Below are 25,446 nucleotides of genomic sequence, written 5' to 3' on the forward strand. Positions count from 1 at the left end.
CTTAGATTATATGTATATAGACAAAGGCAGTTGAGTCAGTTGGCTGAAAGGAGAACAAAGTTTGACGAAGGGATGGGCGTTCGTTTATTCCTCTCGGCCGTTCTGGTCTCTGTGGTGTTGTTCGCCACTGCAGGTAGGCATTGTTCTGTTATTGTACATATAATAAAATAATGTGATATATAAAATATCTTTGTGAGGAATACATATATGTCATTAAGTTGGTTACGTATTATTTGAAACGTAATTTAATTAATGTTAGTAAATCAGCATTTCTGATGCATCCATTAAAGTGGAAATATGCTCTCGGACCTCGTGCCCATTTCAGTATCTGGACGTTGTACTTAGGACCCCGAGTACAAGTGAGACATTGCGCAATTGTAAACAATGTATTTCATTGCTATATTGATCTACGTTGCCTTGACAGACACCCATAGCGGTGTTTGAACGACTTGAAAAAAATATTGCTTTGACTTAAATTCCCTGTTCCTAGTCCCGCTTTGACAGGAGGATATTTCTATTTCTATATTTGATATTGATATATTTGATATTTCGTACGGAAGCACGTAGAGGTAAAGAAACGTCAAAGTGTCAAAAGAGCTCAAATTTTGAAGGGATTCAGATTGATTCACAAGCAATTTATTCATTGAATACAGGGTGTGAATACTGTTTCGTGGGGAGAACGTCAGTGAGTCGAATCTTACTGCATTAAACCACAATGGACGGGTTGTTACCGTTTAAAGGTATCTAACCTGCGCGTATAAGCAACGGTATTAGATGTGCAGAATTTACGACATCCCCTAGTAGTATAAGGATCAGCTTGTCACCGGTTCGAATCCCACATACACCGATTACGATCCCCGATCAGTAATTGTTTGTGGGTTCGCCAAAGTGTTATACTTGTACATGTAGGTGTTTTAGGTGTAATCATTAGCTGACAGACTGTAATAAAATGAAACTCTGTTCAATGTGGCTATAAAGAGCGATCCCTCACTTATTGTATATGTATACCCGTCAAACATGTCCGTTTTCTTTTAGATTCGTGCAATGTGACACTGATAGCAAGAGGATCACCATCCAACCTAACCTCTCCAGGATATCCCTACAAGAACTATCCGAGGCAAGTGGATACTGTCACTAAGGGCTCAGGGTTCTTACTGACGTCCTTGATAGGACCATTCCCGATAAAAATTTGTCAAAAGTCTGATCAAGATCCTATGATTCGTAGCGGGAAATTCACAAATTTGTAAAAAACATTTATTTAATCACGACATCAATCAGATATTGTTCAGGAAGCGTCCCGATTCAGCCGTTTCCAGCCGAATTCCTCCCGATTCTTCCGTTCTCAATCCGAATCTGATCCGATTTGTATCTTCTGGATGGTAAAAAACGATCGGATCTGTCCCGACAGCGTCCCGATTCTCCCGAATGCGATCCGACAGAGATCAGACAGTGAACGGACAGTGAACCGACAAAGACGGGTCGCATTCGGCAAGATCTGAACGCATTCTGGACTCAATCGACAAGAAACGGCAATGAACAATATCTCCAAATCATGCCCGTTCATCACGACAGCGTCCCGATCCAGGGGACAACGTCCACACAACACAGGACACTGTTACGATTTTGATCCGATACAGCAGAATCTGTCACGACATAGTCACGTTTGTAATCCGACTAGACAAAATCGGCTGAGTTTCCCGAATGTTACGTGACTCACCATACTGTGGAGAGTGCTTGGCCGACCTCTCTGGACCTTTCCCGATCCGTCGGACTTTGTTACGAACGTATACGACTGCGTTCAGCCAATGATAGATCATTGAGGATAGTAATCCGACTTTTTCACTTTTCGTGTCGTACCGCTGTCTGATCTCAAACGGGAGCCATAATCGGCACTGTGTGAACGTAGCCTAACTCGACATGTCGGTGCAGCCCGCCTCCGTGGTCTAGTGGTAGAGCGTTCGCCCGAAGAGCGGAAGGTCCTGGGTGTGATCCCCGGCCGCGTCATACCAAAAAGACGTTAAAATATGGTACTTTTTGTTACCCTGCCTGGTGCTCGGCATTAAGGTGCTAAAACAATGACTGGTCGGCTCGGAGTCAGTATTCTTTGTCTGAGTGGGGTATTCATGTTCGGCATGGTATCTCAGTGGGCTAGCACTATAAAACAGCATCACTCCGAATTAGTACAAGCACACACACACACATACACACATACACACGCACGCACGCACGCACGCACACACACACACACACACACATACACACACGCGCGAATTTTGGTGATCCAGTCATGCAGTTTATTTCTAAGAAGGCTTTAAGCGGTCGATTACTTCAAAAATGTCGAACAAATTACTTAGATGATGGTGAGATATAATATTGCAGGCTCTTCAATAATTGTGTTCCCTGTTCTTAGCGAAAAGGTGATCGAAGCTGCCATACTTTAACATTGGCTTACGATTATCGTAGTGCTAAGATCGCTTTGTGGAACTGGCCCTAGATTATCATAGAAACAGCTACCGTGCGTAGCCGTTATCAAACGATGGCCATGTGTGATAAAGCAGAGTTGTGAAATATGTCACAAAAGATAGAACATAGATTATTAACGATAGGGATGAACTTTATTATGGTATTTGTTTGCCAAATAAACATGGCACGATAGAGATATAACACTGGTATCTTACATCTATAGTAATCTGGACTGCTGGTGGAGGATCGACGCCAGTAACAAAGACAGCAGCATCTTCGTGAAGGTTCTGGATTCTGTCATAGAAACATCGAAAGCTTGCGTTTATGATAGTCTGTCCTTTTACGATGGTAAGAGCGCACGAACTACAATTATTTATTGACACTTAATAATGTATTTACTGAACTGGTATGCAAATAAATAAAATAACATTGTTGATTGTCGATTTCAGAAGTACTGACGCCTTAATCCAGATGAGGTCACACTAGTATAACCTGAGTATTGATATGCCGGTTGGACCTAGTTTCTATTTTGAATATTCTCAAACGTTTTCATTTACCTCCCAATGGAATTAAAATATTTCTCAAGCTGATATACCAGGAACCATGAAAGACGGTATAATAAGTATTTGCCACATAAACAATTGTGTATCATGATGGACAAATAATCATCCTGCATATATTGTATGATGTATTGCTGTAGAAGACAGTGATGGCTTTGGAAGGGCTATTGGAATCCTTCAACTGCCAGGAACTGCTAGTCTTTTAGTACGACGTGTCTCCAAGATTATGATCATAATTTGTCAGCACTGTACCCGTTCACGTTGGTTACACCAAAACGGCATACATCTTGTGCCGTTAAACCCCGATTATTACTCTTGCACCGGATGTCAAAATGTCATTCATGTTATGTCAAGTGTGTATATTACATCAATACCATGTACACATGTACATGTAGGTATGGTCGTCGATTATGATAACCTTGGCTAGTATTGTGCCGGCCAATAGGCAATCCAGTGTATCTGTCATATACTTTTTTTTTATCAAACGAGTGCTGATGTATCTATTTTGTAGGACCAAACTCTACAGACCGCTCTCTTGGGCGACTTTGTGGAAACGGACGTACTACGTTTATAAGCACCGGAAGTTCCATCTATATCTTGTTCAAGACTGACGGCGATCACGAGTTAAAGGGCTTCAATCTGGAGTTTTATGAATCAACAAGTACGCAGTGATATACTATATCGTCACAATAGTAGTTGAAAAGAAGCTAGAAAAACATAACTATGAGAAATCTCTGGTAAAATCTCTGCTAAACGAAAGACAACCAGTGACCTGTCTGACATTTTATATACTCAATTCGTATATTAATTGTTCAGCAGTCAAGTGTACTTTCCAGTGCACAGGCATGCGTTCCTCTCTTAGTGTCTGATTAGAAATTCTGGGATGGAAAATGTTACCGTAATCAAAGGATGATAGTGATATCTCTCTGTGCAATGTATATTCATTACAAAATATTTAATCATCGTTTACATGACTCATTTCACTAAACTTGATTTTACTTTCAAATTGTTAAAAATACAATTATAACAATGTTCGCAGAATGTGGAGGGGATTTGATTGCAACACCTGACAAAACGACGTTTCAATCACCTGGCTACCCTAATCAGTACTTTAAGTAAGTACATGGTAGTTGGGTGTATCTCATTTTCACATCAGTAAAGAGGCCTTTACATTAATAGGATATGAAGATTAAGCAAATAAATAAATAAAATGACTTAAAGCGATAATAAATGAAAACAACTGTGTTTCCTGGTAATCGATACAAGATATGTCTGCAAAAAGTGCTTTAGTATTTCAAAATACCTGCATATATACTGATTCCACAAGATGTGCATTCCTACTGGTAGGAGTGAAGGTAACGCCTATTTATGACTGTGTTACAGAAATATGAATTGCTCCTGGTTCCTTACTGCGAAGGACCCAAATGACACAATAGTTGTGCAATTCGACCACATGGACGTGCAGTCGTCAAGCGGATGTGTCGACGATTCTGTGACTGTATATAATGATCACCAAGGCGATGGTAAGTTTAACGGGGTGCAGTTCCTGACTTGCCGATGAATATTTGATTAACAGCCATTTAGAAATATCCAGATTGGAAGACGTGAAGTTACACAAGACTTAAATACATCACAATGGCATTCCCATTTAACATTTGTCTTTTCGTATTGTTTGTAAACACCTCGTGCAGGGACCTACCAGCAGAAAACCCAGTACGAAATATAAGCCTTATGTTCAAATGATGCAGCGCTTGCAGTGAGCCAGCCCCAGCTGCTACCATTAGGTCATGCATAGTTCCAACCAACGAGTGCAGCACAATAGACCGAAGCGAATATACAAGATAAAGCTCATTGAAAGGTTTTAGCAACCACTAACCTTTTATATGCTCAGGGAACCAGTTCCTCGGTACGTTCTGCGGATATTCTACACCTCGCTTCCAAAGTTCTAAAACCAAATTACGGATAGATTTCAAGACTCATGGCTCTCAAGTTGGAAGCGGCTTTACATTCCATTACAGGACGGTTGAAGGTGAGCGTCTCAAATATTTTGTTAATAGAATGCTACGAACATCCGTTAAACACAGAACAGAATAGGCTTTAACTCAGCGGAAAGGCCAGACCAGGGTATAATTTCTTGAACACAGGCATCAAACATTTCAATCGATTATAATGCATCTAAGGAACGCACATCTTGTCACCCAACAATGACTTTGTACTCGGTGAATGCATTGGCAATTGTAATTGTAAGTGATTAAAAATATGTTTCAATGACTTGATCATTATGTTCTATCTGTAGCTGGTGTCTGCAATCTGACAATGGTTTCCGACGTCAACCCATTGTACATCGTATCCCCAGGATACCCGGATGCATATGAAAAGTATGTTCGAAGTAAAACCCGAAAGAAAATCTCATAACTTGTGGAATTCACAAATTTCTACATACATTAATTATTGCATGTAATACATATGATTGAATATAATTATAATTAACATAATTATATATATGTATATATCCAGGTTGAGACTGGAATTTCATCGTGCGTTAACTCCCTTGCTTCGGGAAGATCTTTACACGAGGGCGATCGAGAAGTGTACACGTACACGCCCACGCTGATTATAACCTTTTCTTATTTTTCTAGTGACTTGCAATGTGTGTGGCAGATTTACTCAGTACACATTCGAAGAAATGTTGAAATTGACGTGATCGATTCATACATTGAGGGTGACTACCCACAGTGTGACAATGATTCCTTAACAATATACTCAGGTATGATCGTACAATGTATAATATAAACGTAAAATACATCATTCATATTACTGCCAACATAGTAATATTGATAAAGGTCAGTTTCTTAACTGTTTCTCTTTACTTGTGAATACGCTTTTGTACGCAGCAGACGTAATTAGAAAGTAACATGTCATTATTAGTTTCAACGATTCAGTAAACTCACTACCGTGTTAGTCACTCGGTTGTGTGGTCAAGATGGTTTAGAGGCCCCTGTCGTATGACAAGAGTACTGCTGTACCGTGCAAGCCAACAAACACTTACATCTATAACCAAATTGTGTGAGTGACGGGTGCTACCGGTTGAAAGGACATTTAGTGATCCATGATCCATATGGAATATGTTCAACACAGTTTGCGCCCAATAATAGTGTCATCAAAAAGTGATCATGCCAGGTGTTTGCGAAACGTCGAGCGTATCCTGCCCAACCGATGACATTCGTCACAAACATGTGAAAGGCAAGTCCCCTGAACAATACACAATACACTTCTGTTGTATAGGTTTGTCCCAGAAGGCCACGAAGCTAGGAACGGTTTGTGGCAATAAGACACAAACGTACACATCGGCAGGCATTGGCATGGCGGTTGAATTTAAGACGGATGATGCGGTTGTAAACAAGGGCTTCCGAATCAGATACAGTCAGACACTCGATGCTCCAGGTAAGGATTTACTATATCATCGGTGTTGTAGTGGCATTAATAGGTACAAAATATATATTGTTTTGATACCTTTTTATATGAATGCTTTTCTTATTGTTGAATCTGTCAAAAGTTCTTCGACGCTTTCTTATATTACAGTTCGAATATGCCATTTCGAAACCTGATTACAATTTCTGAATTTTATTATATTTGTCAATATGTGCCTGTCATGGAGTTGTGCTTACTTACTTACTTATATTGGCGATTTAACGTGCGCTTTCCGACTGCAAGCGTATGTCGCACACGGAAGAGTTGTGCTACTGAGAATAGGGCTTTATTAAAGAATAAAGTAATAATTTAAATCGTGGTAAAAGTTTTATTGTCAGCTAATTGTAACTATAAATGACGATTTATGTGATCAAGATCCTTCTCTGCACTGAGACTGATAACGGATTAATCAAACCACAAAAAATACACAAGCTGATTAGCTGATCAACTGTATAACAGTCATAGCAAAGGTTCCTATATAAATTAACATTTTGACAAGATAATATGACACGACACACAGAGATCCAATTGTGTCAACTGCGACCAATTTACATCTGAGAGATACTTAACTCAACACTCTAAAGAATGAATAACTTCAACTGGGTTAGATAGGGAGAAATAAACAATGAGGGCTTATCCCTAAAGTAAGACTCTAGGATCAAAGACGAAAACGCCTGAATAACAATAATAGTCTTATTGATAAAAGTCACCTAGACTGAGCAAGGACATTCTTACCAAACATACAAGGTACTTGGCCCTCGTAGCATCTAGATTCACAATTATAAAATATTACTCGCCCGAAAGAGTAACTTGACTCTCAATCGTAAATAGGTACTTGACCTAAACTAGGCAGTCACGGGAAAATTGGTTATCCACGGATTACTAGAAAAACGGGGTAGGACATGTTACAGAATCGCTAATAAATGTATCTAAATACCACCAGAGTCCGTACTAGAGTGAAAACCTCTCCATATCTTACTTACCCGCGAACCCTTAGTTTCGACCTGCCCAGCCAGTAACAAAACGACCCGTAAACGGTCTAACGAATCCTGGCGGTGCGTACACTTGATATCGCCAAGGGCTTTAACCTGGGTGGACGTCGGAGAGGGAAATCTTTCCTTGCTCGTCGGGAGAATACTATAGCCTCGAGAGCCGATAAAGATTTTAGGAAACACGCGATATGGCCTAAATATTGCCGATTTAACGTTAAATTTCACTCACACATTTTAGGAAATAGAGGAAAAACACGAATAGCAAACGATTCCCTAGACCAATTAGGGAGATTTAGATACCAATATATAGCTCTGAACACACGCTATCCAAGTGTACCATAAATGGTCACAGGAATTATGTACAATTAATGATGTGGTAAAAATGACTATTTTAAAATTTTTCTAAAAAGGTTTCCATACTAGAATAAGCAAGCAAACATATATGAGATAACATATAACAAATCAATGCTTGATAAAAGTATGAGATTCAACAGCTAGAGAATAACATTTACGGTAACGAACGCGAAGACACCGGACGGTGACGACCGCCGGACTTCGCCGAACTGTGCCGAACGCTGGATAACTACGAGAGGATGAAGCGCAACGGTTACTAGACCGCGCCAAACTGGGTTTTACGACTATAGAGTGTCATTTTATAAAACCGTGTAATGCTCACGTCATCCATGAATTTCTTTAAAATAGGAGGGAATAACTTTTTCTATGGCCTACTGTACATGTTTAGTAAAGTTGACGTTCACTGACGACATGTACAGGTGTTATGTATACACGTCCGGTTGTTTGGCCATCAACGTAGAAGGTATTACTATTGTTTCAGCTATTCCAACGTCCCTTCAATGCGGCACCGGTACTCTGACAGCCCACTTATCTCCCAACTTCATTCAGTCACCAAGATACCCCCTTAATTATCGAGAGTAAGTAGAAGTGTTTAAAAACTATATTTATATCATTGAATTGCATTTTCGTATTTAATGACGTCAAACTGAAATCGCGAACAAAAATATTTACTCGTAACAATCATACGTGCAGTATCACAAATAACACAATCACAAATACAGTGGGTCGGTGGGTGGTTGAGTGGTTAAAACGTTCAATTCCCTACTTGGGTACAATGCGTGAAGCCCATGCGGATGTGCCCCGCCGTGATATGGCTGAAAACGGCACAAAACCACACTCACTCACATATTACACTTCAACGTATTGTGTAGAAGAAATTGAATAGCATAATACTTCCAGCTTCTTAAAAATTCGTATCACCAAACAACGTGCATCATGTTGAATTATGGTTACTGTTAATGCTACACTTCCTGGTAAACATGTACATGTTCACGTGGTGCTGTTTTATGAAGACAACGTTGGTTTCATAATTGAAAAGAGTTTCCACATGACAGCAAGGTTTATACATGTATACTAGTACATGATTCGGTCACCATTTTCCGACGCTTGTCTTAAGCGTCGGTCCCAATGTTGACTAACTGATGCCTTTAGTCACTGTTGTATCCATCCTAGACGTGATTATTCACAGGCAGTTAATTTAGGGGCAAATTATTTACTGCGGGTATAAACGACATTCCCTTACTCACTCTTATAGACAGTAACTACAATTGTTCTCGAGAAGCGCCAGTGATAACTTACAAAAATGCGTGCTCGGTTTCAGCAATTCCCTATGCATTTGGACATTGACGACAGTCCTGGCAAACTACATGATCAGACTAGAGGCAGTAGATTCCCAAATGGAGAGTGAAGTCGGGTGTGCCTATGATTCCGTTACAGTTTACGATGGTTTGTATATGAGAAGTGCATGGTAATATACTATACTGTTCAGTTGTTATGCAACATGATAATGCTGTTTCGTAGATATTTTATTATGTGGTTTCTCACTGGATGTGGTCTGTTTTATATCTATGCCCCAAATTCAGAATCTTGTCAATTTTTCATAGAGATGTTACGTGAAATCCATTTGATAAGTGGTACGATTTCATGTACAAAGCAGCCTCATGGCATATGCAGGCTTTGGCAGTACATGTTACTTTATTGTTGCTAGGTGTTGGAAGCAGCACTTCGTGGATGTTGAAACCTCGTGGCATATGCAGGCTTTGGCAGTACATGTTGCTTTGTTGTTGCTAGGTGTTGGAAGCAGCACTTCGTGTATGTTGAAACCTCGTGGCATATGCAGGCTTTGGCAGTACATGTTGCTTTGTTGTTGCTAGGTGTTGGAAGCAGCACTTCGATGATGTTGAAAAGGTGGTGTGGTAACACGCAACCGACAGTTCAGAGTAGTGGCCAGTCAATGACAGTGGTGTTCAAAAGCGACAATTCAGTTACTGGGAAAGGCTTCCGGCTCAAGTACACTGCAACATCAGGTATGAGGACCTACATTTTATACACATGAATAAAGGCCCCACGAACTTTATGTTTCTGTATAAAAAGCCATTAAAATATTGTGTCCTGTATCATGTTTCAGATGACATACTTGTTTTTGTTTGCATGGTGGCATATTGGAATACAAAAACAAAAAACGTTATCTAGTGACATGTTTTGAAACAGATCAAGGCTTGCACGTTTATACACTTGATCTGCGTCATCATATATGATATGAAGAAGTTATTGTCTCGATCTTGCGAAACATACATTGTTCAGCAGGTATCAATGATATATCCAAAACTTTAAAAAAAATGAAATCAATATCGGATGTATCCACAACTAGCATGGAACTGTTTGGTATATGAACATTAGGAAGGGGCGGTACTTAACCTTTTTAAGGGGTGTATATTAACCACCGCATCCCACTCCATGTATTTTTAGTTTTAAATAGTCAATGTTGAAAATAGAAGCGACAAAACCCTTTCCATACTCATTAGAAACTCATGCCAAAACATAGTCGATTTATGATTTATATCATGAGCATGTGGTTATGAATCACTATCAAATAGAGATGATACCAGGTGTTCGCGAAAAGGTGAGCACAAGTCACAAGTCACCAACACATGCCATACGATCAGTAACTCTACATACCAAATTGAACAAAGCTCGCACAAATGGTGATGTTGCCCAGTGTATAGTGTGGATGCGAGTTGATTTTTATGATTGAAATCCGTGTGTAGTGTACAGTGCAAAATGTTCGTTCGTTTCGCAAACGCCCGATAACAACTGGTTAATTATAAACGATTCGAGATACATGAATATGACTAAAAGTATGGATTTGACGGTTTCAATCAATGTGTATCCTGTTTGTGTTTGCAGCTCCCCTGACCTGTGGAAGTCACCTGATCGCTTCTGGGTCGACCCAGTACTTAACATCACCTGGATATCCAGAGAATTATCCGATGTAGGTGTATGTTGCTCATTTAATAATTTAACTTTATAAACGATTTAAATATAATGGCTAATAACATTTTGATCAACTCGAATACACAAACTCTCTCAGTTGTAATGCAATGAGATATGACGTGAGTTTGAAATGTTATGACGTCATCCTTGAATGCAATGACATCATGCCTTTATGATCTGCCAAGTAAATGGCACGTGTTGTTTTCATATTTGGGGTTGAGAAATATATACTCAAGAAAAGTGAAAACGTTCGAAACTTTTCCCTGATTTACAAAACTGTTTAACAAATATGATTGTAGTACATAAGCACATTCATTTTACAGCATGTGTGTGTGTGCGAGAGTGTTTGGGTGCGTGTGTGTTTTTATATGTGTGTGTGTGTGTGTGTGTGTGTTTAATGTTTTACGCTGCACTCTGCAATATCCCATGGCCAGCTATATACATATACAAATCATGGTCCCTGCCGTCGGGATAAGATGATACGCAATCACCAAGTCACCGAACCTGATATTGTTATGTATAGAAGAAATAGATGTATATATACATTATCACTTCAGTATTATCAGGGGGGCACGGGTGGCCCAGTCGTCTCAGGGGCCGCGATTCGCTGTGCAGAGTTGCGTCCCTTGGGCACGCCAGAAACCTATGATTGTGGGTTTGAATCCCGGTTCGCCCCAATTATGTTTCTAGGTTTGTCAGCACCATACCCGTGCTTGTGGGTTTCACCGAGGTGGTAAACGTCTGAGACCTGCATCACTTCAGGCTTTCCTCCCACATTAAGCTGACACGCCGCGATATAACTGGAATACTGTTAAAAGCGGCGTTAAACCCAACTCACTCACTCACTCAGTATTATCATCCTCGTTTATCGAGTTTATTGTATCTGCATTCTTATACTATCAATACCATGTAATCATTCGCCACCAATGCACTGGATAATGGAGGATGAAATAACATATTAGTGGTTCAGATCTCACTGTTTTGTATTTATGGTGGCATTCGGTTTTGTGCGCAGCGTACCTGTCACAAATCAGGTGAAGTTAAGCAGAACCAATCGAGGAGGTTTGTGTGGTGATCGCGTTCGGCAGGTTGACCCCTGTTTCTATGGTTTCGACCATGCCACAACACTGAAGTACATGTGCACGATGTAGCACATGTGGTGTATCCTTAGCGCCTCACGGGCACCTTGGGTGCAGAGAACTGAGAATGAAAATCGTGTGTACACTGAAACATTGACCGTCGTAATAACGTAGCGCTTGAGTGAATGAGTGAGTGTGTATTGTTTTCACGCCGCTTTTAACAATGTTCCAGCAATATCACGGCGGGGAACACCAGAAATGGTCTTCGGCGTGACGAGCGAACGCTTAAATCACAAGGCTACCCGACCGCCCCGTAGCACTTTGAGCATGAAATCGGTTGTGGAAATGGCATTACATATTTGCACATTATTTTGTGTGTGAAATAACGATATCCGAAGAAAGTCTTGTATAAAGCGGGATATATTTCTATAATCAACTCTTTAAATTTTTCAACAGAAATAAGGACTGTGTGTGGACCATCACCACAAATTTGAGAAACATCAAGATTGGTGTCATCGATTTCCACCTTGAGGGTTCCACTAATTGCAAATATGACTACCTCACACTTACTGCTGGTACGAAATTAAACTTATATCAATCTTGTACTCGTCGCATTTGTTATAACTTTTGTATTCTTTTATGAATATGATACGAATTATTACACATAATCGAACGTGTAGCCGTTTGAAATTAGATATTCGTGATATGCTCATTATAATTAGAGTGTAACTCACGACTAACTTAGTTAACCATGTCTCACTTTGATCGTGTCAACCATGTATGAATAAAAAATGTTTCAGTTTATTGTTTATGTATCATCAGGTCGCAGCACGGATTCCTTTCCACTTCAGAAGTTGTGTGGATCTCACACAAGCAGCTACATCACCACAGGTCCCACTGTTACCATTAAGTTCCATTCAGACGCCTCGAACACGGGTCAAGGCTTCCGCCTCTCTTATACGGCCGGATCGTTCATTTGTGAGTAATTCACAACGAACCAACAGGTGTACCATTAACAATTACAACAAAAACACAGGTCCACCTTCTGTCATTTCATTTCAATTACATAAATCTGAGACCTTACTTCTCTGACCTCATGAGGTACATGCATGTTTTTCTAGGTTTAAGATGATCATTGTGAAACAGCAAGGCCAATACGGCTAGTAACATATTTATTTCAGTAGGGGTCTTATTAATTCATATTTTTCATATTCATGTATCCAGCTACGTCATGTGGTGGGCAACTGACTGCTCTTTACACGGATCAGGTGTTAACGTCCCCTGGGTTCCCTACGGCTTACCAAAAGTAGGTGCATGTACATGTATTCAAATCAATATTACCTCGTCATGAATCAATAGATACATAATATTATTGAACGTTCATTCTATCAGCGATTGACCGCCTCCGTGGTCTAGTGGTAGAGCGTCCGCCCGGAGAGCGGAAGGTCCGGGGTTCGATCCCTGGCCGCGTCATACCAAAAGACGTTAAAAGATGGTACTTGTTGTTACCCTGTCTGGCGCTCGGCATTAAAGGGCTAAAACAAGGACTGGTCGCCTCGGGGTCAGTATACTGTGTCTGAGTGGGATATTCATGTTAAACTGCGGCATGGTATCTCAGTGAGCTAGCACTATAAATCGGCATCAGTCCGGACTAGTACAAGCACCCACACACACACGTGCATGCACGCCGCTATATAAGTGGAATAATCTTGGACGCGACGTTAAACCCAATTTCACCTCACCTCTATCAGCGATTACTTTATTGATGTTGAAGGGTGGACGAAACTTACATACAATTCAGTTAAAAAGACAACACAATCGTATACCTTTGACACAAAACGAAGAAACACATATAGATACAATATTATGTAAGGATTATGTAGCGCAAGGAAAATATATTGTAATTGTCCACACGTTTTGTCTCACAGCAACTTAGACTGTGTATGGACCATCACCACGGATCTTTCACGGATAAAGATTAGTGTTACTTCCCTGAACATGGAGTCCAGCAGCAACTGCGGTTATGACTTCCTCAAAGTTTTCGATGGTACGTAATGTTACTGATAATAATTTAGATACTGATGGAAATGAAAAGGGAACACTCAGATCTAGACACGGTAACATGATACACAAATTATTCCTTACTTGTATCAGTGATGTAAGTGATGGCACGTAATAAAACGGATATGTATGAATCAGTTTGAAGTATGAAGACTATGTTGTGTTTGTAATGCTGGGTATGTGGAGGACGAGTATCATTTCTTGTTAGCTTGCTCCGGTTATAACAAGCTACCCGTGGATCACTTACCACAGACATTTTGTGAATATCCGACCAAACAAAAATTTAATATCATTATGTCTACAACTGATTGTAAATTAATTGAACGTCCAGCTATCTATATCTATCAAGCGATGTCACTTCGTAGTACATTATTGTCACAATAATAACAGCTGTGTACATCACGTCCATTTTAATACAAATGTAACTATGGGCCGATGGCCTACACTTACGAAAATAAACCGAATTGATAATTGATGTACATATAAGGATTTCTCCTCTTAAATCCCATTAATGTTTTAATAACCAATCAATTGAATATACAGTAAAATGTATAGAGTGTAGTTCAACACTTTGCCTCTTAAGATGCCGCGACGAATGCTTCTGAGTACTCTCTATTTACAAATGCATTATCTACGTTTCTTACGAAAAAATTGGTTTACGTTGTACATACTCCTTAACGCATATGCTCTTTAGGGTCCAGCATATATTCCTCTACACTTGGGACATTGTGCGGGTCCCAGACTTCAACCTACTACAGTTCGAGTTCAACTGCCGCCATTAAGTTCCACACTGACGGCTCTAACACGGGAAGAGGGTTCCGACTCACTTACGCGGGGGTAATGACGAGCCGTGAGTACTCTACAAGTGAACAAAATCTATACAAAGATGATTATACCAACATATTGTCATAATTTCCATAACCGTAAAAGTTGTTCGTGTACTTCAGAAAACTCTTGAAGCATACTAATATCTGTTTAGATTTGTACAGGGGTCATTTTCAATTTTAGTAAGTTCATGTGCATCAAAGTAGGAATCATACGTTCAAAGTTCGTAAATCCAGCAGGGATCGTGTCCAAAACGTTATAGCGTCATATTGCTAAATACATCGAAAGAACTCTGTGTACTCGTCTTTTTCCTAGAGTGTGGTGACAGAAGTCTCGTGGCCGATACGTCAACTGGCTACCTGACGTCACCAAATTACCCCGCAGATTACTCAAAGTAAGTTGTGTACCTTTAACCGTGTAGGTAAATTCTACAAATGAGGTGTATCTTATGAGACGAAATTCGCCCACCATTAGCTGTAACGATACGATTTAGTGGTAAATCCGAGGTTTCAAATCACAATAGTATACCTCTAATTATTTGATGGCCGCGTTCCTCATTTACCTTTTCAAAAATGATTTCAATCATTAAATGCATAAAAAAAGGTAGACGATACAGAAAAAAGGATATATTTAAAATATATATTTCTTTGTGAATGATGTGAGTGAGTGAGTTGGGTTTAACGCCGCTTTTAACAGTATTCCAGTTATGTCACGGCGTGTCGGCTGATTGTGGGAGGAAAGCCCGAAGTGATGCAGGTCTCGGACGTTTACCACTTCGGTGAAACCCACGAGCACGGGTATGGTGCTGACAAACCTAGAAACATAATCGGGGCGAACCGGGATTCGAACCCACAATCATAGGTTTCTGGTGTGCCCAAGGGACGCAACTCTGCACAGCGAATCGAGGCGCCTTAGACGACTGGGCCAACCGTGCCCCCTTGTCAATGATGGATATATGATTGACTTAATGATTTTATATACTTCACTTCAAAGTATATACCACACTGTTTTCCTTTTTATGTGAGATTGAGGAAAAATGTACTCTATTCCGATGGTAGAGCCATGCTGTTTCTTCATTAGTGTATTAATTATTAACGGATACCAACTAACATGCATGTGAAAGAGCCTTTTGACTGACATATTATTTGGGCGACACTTTTGTTCGCTTTGAGGAATCCTAAGTTAAAACACCATTGAGTAGAAACAAATGTTCTAAGGAGAAAATAAACATACTTTATTTTCAATGTAGAGCTTAGTTTATACTTTTTATGGTGAAGTTTCACAAGGGGCCATGATTTGCATAAGGTTCAATATTAGTTAAGTTTTGTTTATAACCTTGTTTTCAATGTAGACCTAAGTTGTCTAGATGTAACCACACTAACTTAATTTTAAAAACAAGCCGTAGTTTGAAGTTTCAAATGTTAAATTTAGCACGGCTACTTTAACAAAACGAAAAATAATAACTCAGGAGTTTAGTGGAGTCTTTTGCGTTGGTTGTCGTGGGTTCAAAGCCGTCATTGGTACAGGTTACACGAAAACTCAACTGTTTAAACACCTAAGTTTATTCGCTGAACAATGCGGTGAAGGAAATCGCATAATTCAATAACTATGTATGTGCCAACAGCAATATGGACTGCACGTGGACCATCACCACATCCCTAACAAACATCAAGATTCATGTCCTTAACACCCACTTGGAGTCCAACACTGGCTGTACTTATGATTACGTGAAAGTTTATGATGGTAAGTTCATTACATTTACACTACAGGGTATTGTTATGTAAATGAAACAGTATCCTTTATTTTGAAGATACAATGCATAAAAGGTCAAGAAAGATTTGGTTACATTCTCTTCAGGCAACTGATGCAAACAGCAATGATCTCCCGTCTTCCCTTGTTATTGCTTTGTGACGTCAATGTTTCTTTAACGTGACGTACGCAAGAAATCGTAATGCATGGTCTGAATAAGCTGGTTTGAGCTGAAAGCGCGCGCATAAAAATTGTTTAAGTACACTCAGACTTGTTATTGTAACTAAATATATATAGCTATATATAAGAAATGTCCATACTATCTGGATGCATGCTCATAAAATATTAAAACAACATATCAACTACTATCTTAAAATGAGTCTTCTTTATATGTGAAGTATTTAGAATTCCGCTAAGTTCATCAACACATAACTAACATCAAGTTGCCATCATACTGATGACATTTTGATATTGCAGTGATAATTCATGACCAAGGAATTATCAGCGGCAGATTATAACATCTATGAAATAAACGCGACAAAAACGTTTCCAGAATCATAAAAAATCTCTACAATATGCAGTGTTCTTTCTACGATTCCGACTGAATTATGAGGATGTGTTTATTTAATCACTGTACAATAGTGATGACACCAGATGTTCGGAAAAGGTGTGCGTAACCTGCCCGACGGCGGCACCCGCCACAGACACAAACAGTGAGTGAGTTGGGTTTAACACGCCGCTTTTAACAGTATTCCAGTTATATCGCGGCGTGTCAGCTGATTGTGGGAGGAAACCCCGAAGTGATGCAGGTCTCAGACGTTTACCACTTCGGTGAAACCCACGAGCACGGGTATGGTGCAGACAAACCTACACAGCGAATTGCGGCGCCTTAAACGACAGGGCAACACGTGCCCCCCCTAGACATAAACAAACGATGCAATTATAAATAACAATTAATACATATCTTACATCTCATGAAATATTTACATGCTTTCGCGAACACCAGGTACCATAACCGATTTCAGTGACCTTTTTCAAATAATTTTACACCACCCTTGTGCCTTTAACGTCGAAAGGAATATGTTATATTCAGTTTGTATTGGTTAAAATATGTGAAGGAATGAAGGTTCTCCGCATATAAAGCATACTCATTTTTTAGATCGTAGTTACTTTACTATTTTGTTCAGCGTTCACCGGGTGGGTTTAAACTCTGACACACATACTGTTTAGGGTCAACAACGTATGCCACCGTACTTGGGACATTCTGCGGAACCGTTACCCATAACTATGTCAGTTCGGGTACAAGCGTCAGCATCAAGTTCCACTCAGATACTTCAAACACATTTCGAGGCTTCCGACTCGCTTACACAGCGGGAACTTTCGTCCGTGAGTATCCCTCAGCTTTGGAAATGTTATGACAAGTTAGTAACTCTAATTATCAACAGGCACATGCTCGAAAGTAATGTACAATTTTCATTTTTAAATATTGATATATGTGAGATCTTTGAGTATTGCTCAATCTGATTGCTCAGATGTCAAAGAAACAGTGCCGTTTTCACAATTTCTAAGACACACACGTCGACTTTGAATGATATACTTATGCAATGACACTGCTAATTGTTTTCAGAATGTGGTGATAACAATCTTGTAGCCAACTCGGTGGGCAGCTACATACAGTCACCTAACTATCCTCTTGATTATCCAAAGTGAGTATCCTAACTGACAGCTGATGTATGTATGTATGTATGTATGTATGTATGTATGTATGTATGTATGTATGTATGTATGTATGTATGTATGTATGTATGTATGTTTGTAATAAAATAATAAAATTCACGTTATTCCAACATCTTCTTTATAATTATCAGTTTCATAGACATAGTACTTTCACTTAAGGATTGACTGTGTATTGTTTTCTGTTCATTGAGGTAAGAATCGAAAAACCGATGTGCAAACTGTATGAATCCGCGGATTCTTACAAAAGTCAATGCTTACAATTTCATTCGAAAACGAAAACATGTTTTATCTATAATAGTTTAACCAAAAAAAGCTGTATGTATCAAAGCAGACAAAAATGACGAAATTGACAAACATTTCAGGAGTAGGAATACATATTGTGGCGTGACATGAATCAGGTGATTGTTCAAATTAAACACATAACTTGACACGCCCACAAAGTCAGTAGTCAATCAACGGGGGATAGGATCAAAACAAAGTTCATAGGACCTTTCAATCAAGGCAGGAGGTGAGAACTGTAACAGTCAGACTGTAACGACCCGGAACAAAATTAGATATGTCCGGAGAAGACGGCTGTTTCAAATGACAGTTCCCGCCATATTTAAACATTAGTTCCCTGAGGACGGGAAGACACAGTTGGATAAATGCTAGTTATAAATGAAACCCAATGACATGAAAGTTGTGGAACCGAGGCGAGCTGGAAAAAACAGGCAAGCGAGCCTGCACGTTTGCTGTTTCATTCCTTCTCGGCTTCGGTCTGAAAGGGTTGTTGGGACAATGACTATGCATGGATTTCGCTAACTGTCCTGTGTATGACGATACATGTGAGCAGAAAGGGAATTCCCTCGACTGTAATATATTATTCCGTAGTAATAAAAGTAGTCCGCCTCGGTGGGCACGGCCTATTTTTTTACATTCATTCGGAATTGAATGCAATAACATGTGACCAATTCAGCTAATCTGAAAGCAGGAATCACAATGAACACAACGAAAATTTAATTATTGTCTCAAGACAGCTCTTCAGTGTAACTGACAATAACATATGAATGACGTCATACTTATGATGACGTCATAAATTACAACTGTGACGTGATAATGTATTTACACACTCCAGCGACGACACCACGTAATTTAACAATTGTAGCGAGATATTTGAATTAAAATCTACAGTATGTGTAAAATAGCAGTGTAACATTTACGATTGAAATGACAAATGTATTAATGCATTCAAGAGTTCAATTTGGGTTTCATGAATCGGATAAACATCTGTTCTTTTCCAGTCTCTGCTGCTTATTACTGCTATACAATTTATAAAACGGAAACATAATAAATGTCACGTTTCCGCAATAGTCAATGTGTTTGCTGACACTTTGACATCGAATAATTTGCTTTTTGTGTCCAGTGACTCTATCTTTCAATTCCATGCAGGTTTCATGAGACAGTGAAAGTACTATGTCTGAAACTGATATAAAGATGATGTTGGACTTATGTGGACTTTATTATTTACCGCTATTTTGTTTTTTACACCCAATGGAATCTGTTTCGGCGGAAACCGAGACTGGTAATTTTCTGGCGTTGACGTTTTATTATTCATGATTATGGAAATGGTTTTGTAGTTTTTATTTTTAAGATAAGGATATCGTGTAAACTGTGATAGAGTTTGAGTTGTGCTTTAAGGTAGTGCTTTCATTTCTTTCAGTAACGCTGACTGTTCCTGGACAATTGACACTCAAGACTCCGATTTCATCGTCTCCCTTGACGTCATCTCCTCGGATCTAGAGGATAATAGCGGTTGTACATACGACTACTATGAGATATATGATGGTAAGTGACGTCACGGTTGCTTACCCCCTGGTTGCCAGAGGCACATCACGCACACAGATACACTTCACAGTTTTGAATACTGAGGGGAATTCCCTGTTTGATGATATCCACTGGCATTTTAGGCCAAGCAAAATGACTGAAAACAGCCTCTGAAAATATGGTACATCGTAAATGTCGCCATTTTTACACACTTCTTAATCACCACTAATGGCGTTATTTGCAGCATGTTTTGAAATTTAAATTTAAATATTTACTCGGAGAAATGAATTTCAAAAGTAGCACATTAGTAATCACGGGTATCTGCCTTTTATCAAATCCCCAATGCTCATTCCAAAACTTCGTCGATAACCCTAGAATCGTTAAGAATGTTTTGGAAAATACGCAAACACGAACGCCGAAGTGAACTTTCCGCCATATTGGATAGTGTTAACAAAATCACGTTTCACTTATACAGTATGTATACTGGTTATGAGACGCCTATAACATAACGTATATTTACAACTCAGCTACGATACGTACATCCTTGAATTCCCCATACAGAGTAGAATCAAATGAGACATGGTCTTTGTCGCCCTTACAAAGTGTCTAGATGAAATCAAGCAAAATATATTAGGTGCGGAAACGAACGCTGTGCTGGAAAAACTCCACTTGTTTGAAATGTAAACAAAGAAAAATTCAGATTTTACACACAGTGTAGCATTTTCTCCTATTTTGAACTATCCATTCGTCAATTCGTTGAATACATTGGCTCAACAATTTCAGAATATGCATGGGAAGAGAATCGAAGGAAACAGGGAATTAAAAATAGGTACATTGCAATGATTTGATATTTTCAACAGAAATTGTCAAAGTTTCCGTCCTGTTTGACGTCATGATTGACGCAAAATCACGCACTACGACAACGGTATTTGTCGGAATTTTCGTTGGCTTCAATCACATATATAACAACAAATAACAGTACAATGATTGTCAAAATGTTTCTGATTAATTACATGTAACATTTATGTGTATACGATGCCTGAATCAACGTAAAATCCTACTTTTTTTATGAAGTACGATTTCATCATTTCTTATGGGTTTTTTAATACCTAAACGTATAGAGTTTCAATATCGATATTTGTGTTGGAATAGTTGGTTCCTCGTGAATAAAACACCACGAAAAATATATTGTTCTTACTCACAGCTAATTCTCACCAAGTGACCTGAGTTACAATAAACTAGTGTTGAAGATAGAGGAGTTGTGTCCCCTTTTATTTGTCCGTGTCACCTCTCTGTCGCCTTTTGACATCATAGAAGAAAATCAGTTTTCATCATTTACGGCAGGCTATTTTTTGCATTGAATTTATGTCGTTAAACATACGCATATAACTCCATTTGTTATCCATATATATATTTATGTCGTTCAGATATTGGGCAATATTTTGTTCTCTCACATTTTCCGCAAAGCTGCTATTTAAAAAAAATCGTCGCACAGTACCTTTATCGCTGTACTGTAAAAAGCGGAGAAAGTTCCTGTTTTTCAACGCAGAATATTTTCTCGGACAATACTTAGGAGTGTCGGTTAAAACTTGGGTGAACTCGTCACTTGCCTGTGAGACGGCCGCTATAATCTTCTTTTGTTGTTTGCCCACCTTAATCAATAGATGCAGGCATTTAGGGGATACCCCATTTTTATGAACGAAATACATGCACGCACATACGCATGCACAGAAATACACACATACGTACCCAAACATACATTTTCAAAAGTACAAGTATTTTTATTCAGAGGGAGAATGAGAATGAAAATCTCAAAAGGTGTTATCAATAACAGTTATATGTTCTCAAACAAAGGGCATCTAGTTACATCTACACCTATAATAATGTGTGTTGTCTATACCCCAATAGAAATATCGTGTTCTCGTGTTTTTCTCCTAGGAGTGGATGACTCATACTCCTCACTTGGACGATATTGCGGCAGCAGTGTCCCTTTAAAGTACAGCACCGGACAATTCATGTTCATCAAGTTCAAATCCGATGGTTCCAATGTTTTTACAGGGTTTCAGATGTTGTACACATCCATGTTGAAGGACACTGGTGAGTGCTGAGATGTATTTTGGGTTATATGTTGGTGTAGTTAATGTTCAGCAAATGTCTTTTAAGTACATGCGATATGCATGTTGCTAAAAATAAGCACGTGTCACATTGACTTGTATAATTGCTAATCTGTAAACTATAGGTTGAATACATTATGATGCAAGACCCATTGTTTAGTTCCAGATATTCCAGATCCAGTTTTCCCCAACTTCAACACTGACACCGACGACTATGATTATGATACTGGGCCCATTGCCGGGGGGACCGTCGGTGGAATCTTCTTCGTTATTTTCCTAATTGCAGTGGTTGTAGGTGCCAACAGGAGACGAAATCGTCCATTCGTCTCAATGGCAACTCCCACACATACATCCGCCCAAATGACAAAGTGGTAACTTCTATCCCAAGCCCAAAGAGCCATCTCCAATCCCAGAACAACATTTCCCAACTTTATATATTGATAACGTTATATATTGATAACGTTATAATCATGTACATGTTAGTACATGCTTTGCTGACACAGTTGCAAATCTTTTGAAGAATAAAGTAGAAAAATTCAGAGAAAAGTGTTTGTTTCTTAACATATGTTTATGTAGATGACTTTATCTCTCAATTGTAACAACGAGGACGCCCTGAGATGCCCTCGAACTATGGTTTTTGCGCAGGTTGGTGACTCATTAAAATCGTCAAAAATATTAAGCACATTATAATTATCTATCGCCTTCATTTTCCGTCTTGATTGTTGCAACTTTACACTCTCTAACATCCATTCCATTTCATTTGTGCAGTTACGCCAATCATATTTTCAACCAAAAAAACCAGTTTCTCCCGTGCAGCTTAATGCGCTTGATGGCATACAAAATTTAAAATATAATTCTACATTTTATTTCGTATATATCGGTATCATATGTCATTGTTTCAATAATGCAGCAAAATGTCAAATTACATCTACACGCTACATGTACTCAGGATCATCCACATTTGAGTAGGTTCAATTTACATTCCATGAACAAATACTATGTTCATCATCGCCATTTGATAATGTTTCATAAACACATCCTTGTGACATGGTACAATGGAATATTTTATGAAAGAGACACTGGAATACACATGTACACATGCCCTCTGTTTCAGTTGTATGAATAACTTACATTTGACAATTGATGGTATTGATGGCGTACTGATCACCCAATAGCTGAATGTGCTTTTGGCGGTGCATAGTATATGATCAACGGGCAGTTCATAGATTGTTGGTAACAAATCACGTTATAATGCATCACGTGTCCGTATCAGTCCCTTTCGGAATTCTTAGATTATATGTATATTGACATTGGTCAATTGTCTCCGACCGAAACATGAGACTTCGTGTATTCATCTCGGTTGTGCTAGCTATAGTCTCTGTGGTGCTGTTCGCTAAACCAACATTAGCCCACTCATAACCTCATGAATAGGTAACCATATAACAATGTACATGTTAGTTCTGGCTAACAAATTTGAATATCGGAGCAAATCCAAAGCAGAATAAAGCGGAGAAGTTCGGAGAGGATTATTTGTTTATTTACATATGTTAATTCAGTTTACTTCATCTCCAAGTTGCGACAATGAGATCGCCATATGAACGGAGGAATACCATCGAACTATGATCTTTGCGCAGGTTGATGATTTGTTTGACCGTACTATATTATATGTATCCATTTCGCGGACATGTGCAATCCATTGTAATCAAGAATAAATTACCTGTGTGCATTCAATACCTCTCTTTTCTTCTTTAGTTTCTCACCACCATGCTATAAGTCAGTTACATTGTTTCCCAAAACATCATGTCATCCAAAGAACACAGCATTTCACTTTGATTTCAACTTATTCATTCTTGAATAAAAGTGTTTGATAAAAGTATTAGTATTTGTACCGAAACGTAGTATTGAATTGGTTGGTTGGTTTGTTGTTTAACGCCGGACTCAGCAATATTCGAGCTATATGACGGCGGTCTGTAAATAATCGAGTCTGGACCAGACAATCCAGTGATTAATATCATGAGCACCGATCCACGCAATTGGGATCGATGACATGCATCAACCAAGTCAGCGAGTCTGACCACCCGATCCCGTTAGTCGCCTTTTACGACAAGCAGAGTCACCTCTTACGGCAAGCATGGGTTGCTGAAGACCTATTCTATTTTGAAAGGAATTTAATAAAGAAGTGGTAATGCATGTTAAGTTTATTTTCATTGACTACAGCTTCAAACTGCCGAAATGATAATGAAATGCATCATCGATTTGTCAATAAAGCAATCAGGATGCTGCATCGTCAGTATATTGTATAAATAAAGTGAATATATCGTTTAAAATATGTCACTCGCATATATAATCAGTGATCCTCACTAGGATAACACAGAGAAAATTATAAATACATTGTATCTCTGAATCTGTACCCATTCATATATTTGATGTTTATCTTTACATCTTGCTGACAAATATCTGGTATATAATTACAATTGGACAATTATAAACACGGCGCTTCAGTTCGTCTGTTTTTTCTGTACTGCGTACGGTAGTTGTGTGGAGGGTTTTAAACAAGATGATTGGTAATAATATTTTATTGAGTGAGTGAGTGAATGAGTATGGTCTCACGTCGCTTTTCGAAATACAGTAAAGTACGGTTATAACGAACTCAAAGGGACTACTAATTTTAGTTCGTTTTAACCGTAGTTCGTTATAAGCATATGTACAGCATAACTACAGCAAATAGTCGGGACCAAAATTTTTAGTTCGCTATATCCGTCAGTTCGTTATAAGCGTGTTCGTTATAACCGTAGTTTACTGTAGTCAATCCATATCACGACAGGATACACCAGAATCGGCTTCACCCATTGCATCCATGTGGGAATTCGGGCCTTCAGCGTGTCGAGCAAACGCTTTCACAACGAGACTCCCCCATCAGCATTTATTTAAATAGGAAAACATACAACATATTCAAAATCAATTGGACATGTTCTTACTTTATATCAAAGGGTGACTTCCTCTTTGTCCCCAATAGGCATTACATCGAGAATCTTCCCTGCACAATTGACAAGTAGATTTATGTTGACACAGTTGGAATAATTATGTATGTAAAGGAAATTCAGACACTAATGTGTTAATTAGAGGGATGAAGGGTTTACTCATTGATGCTCAGTGATTTCATATTCAGGAAAGATTTGCTTTGGAATCACCTGTAGATGAATAAAGGTGTTCATAACCAAATTGGTAAAATTGTCGAAATTAA

At 38.9% G+C, this 25,446-nt stretch overlaps 1 protein-coding gene across 1 annotated transcript; it reads left to right on the plus strand.

The window, feature by feature from the left end:
* LOC124147972 (cubilin-like) lies at window positions 1-23,933 on the plus strand. The gene is made up of 26 exons (XM_046518861.2): window positions 1-133; window positions 1,036-1,117; window positions 2,687-2,811; window positions 3,535-3,684; window positions 4,063-4,138; window positions 4,407-4,546; window positions 4,915-5,052; window positions 5,320-5,401; window positions 5,663-5,790; window positions 6,309-6,467; window positions 8,322-8,418; window positions 9,162-9,286; window positions 9,715-9,867; window positions 10,748-10,832; window positions 12,370-12,488; window positions 12,736-12,891; window positions 13,138-13,219; window positions 13,842-13,960; window positions 14,669-14,824; window positions 15,115-15,193; window positions 16,424-16,542; window positions 17,779-17,934; window positions 18,176-18,254; window positions 19,985-20,109; window positions 22,027-22,185; window positions 22,363-23,933. Exons 1-26 carry the CDS (start codon window positions 73-75, stop codon window positions 22,575-22,577), a joined length of 3,165 nt encoding a protein of 1,054 aa, XP_046374817.2. The 5' UTR covers window positions 1-72; the 3' UTR covers window positions 22,578-23,933.
* Window positions 23,934-25,446: the final 1,513 nt, after the last annotated feature.

This window comes from Haliotis rufescens, unplaced genomic scaffold (assembly GCF_023055435.1).
Source record: "Haliotis rufescens isolate VD_foot unplaced genomic scaffold, xgHalRufe1.0.p SCAF_1, whole genome shotgun sequence".
NCBI classification, from domain to species: domain Eukaryota; kingdom Metazoa; phylum Mollusca; class Gastropoda; order Lepetellida; family Haliotidae; genus Haliotis; species Haliotis rufescens.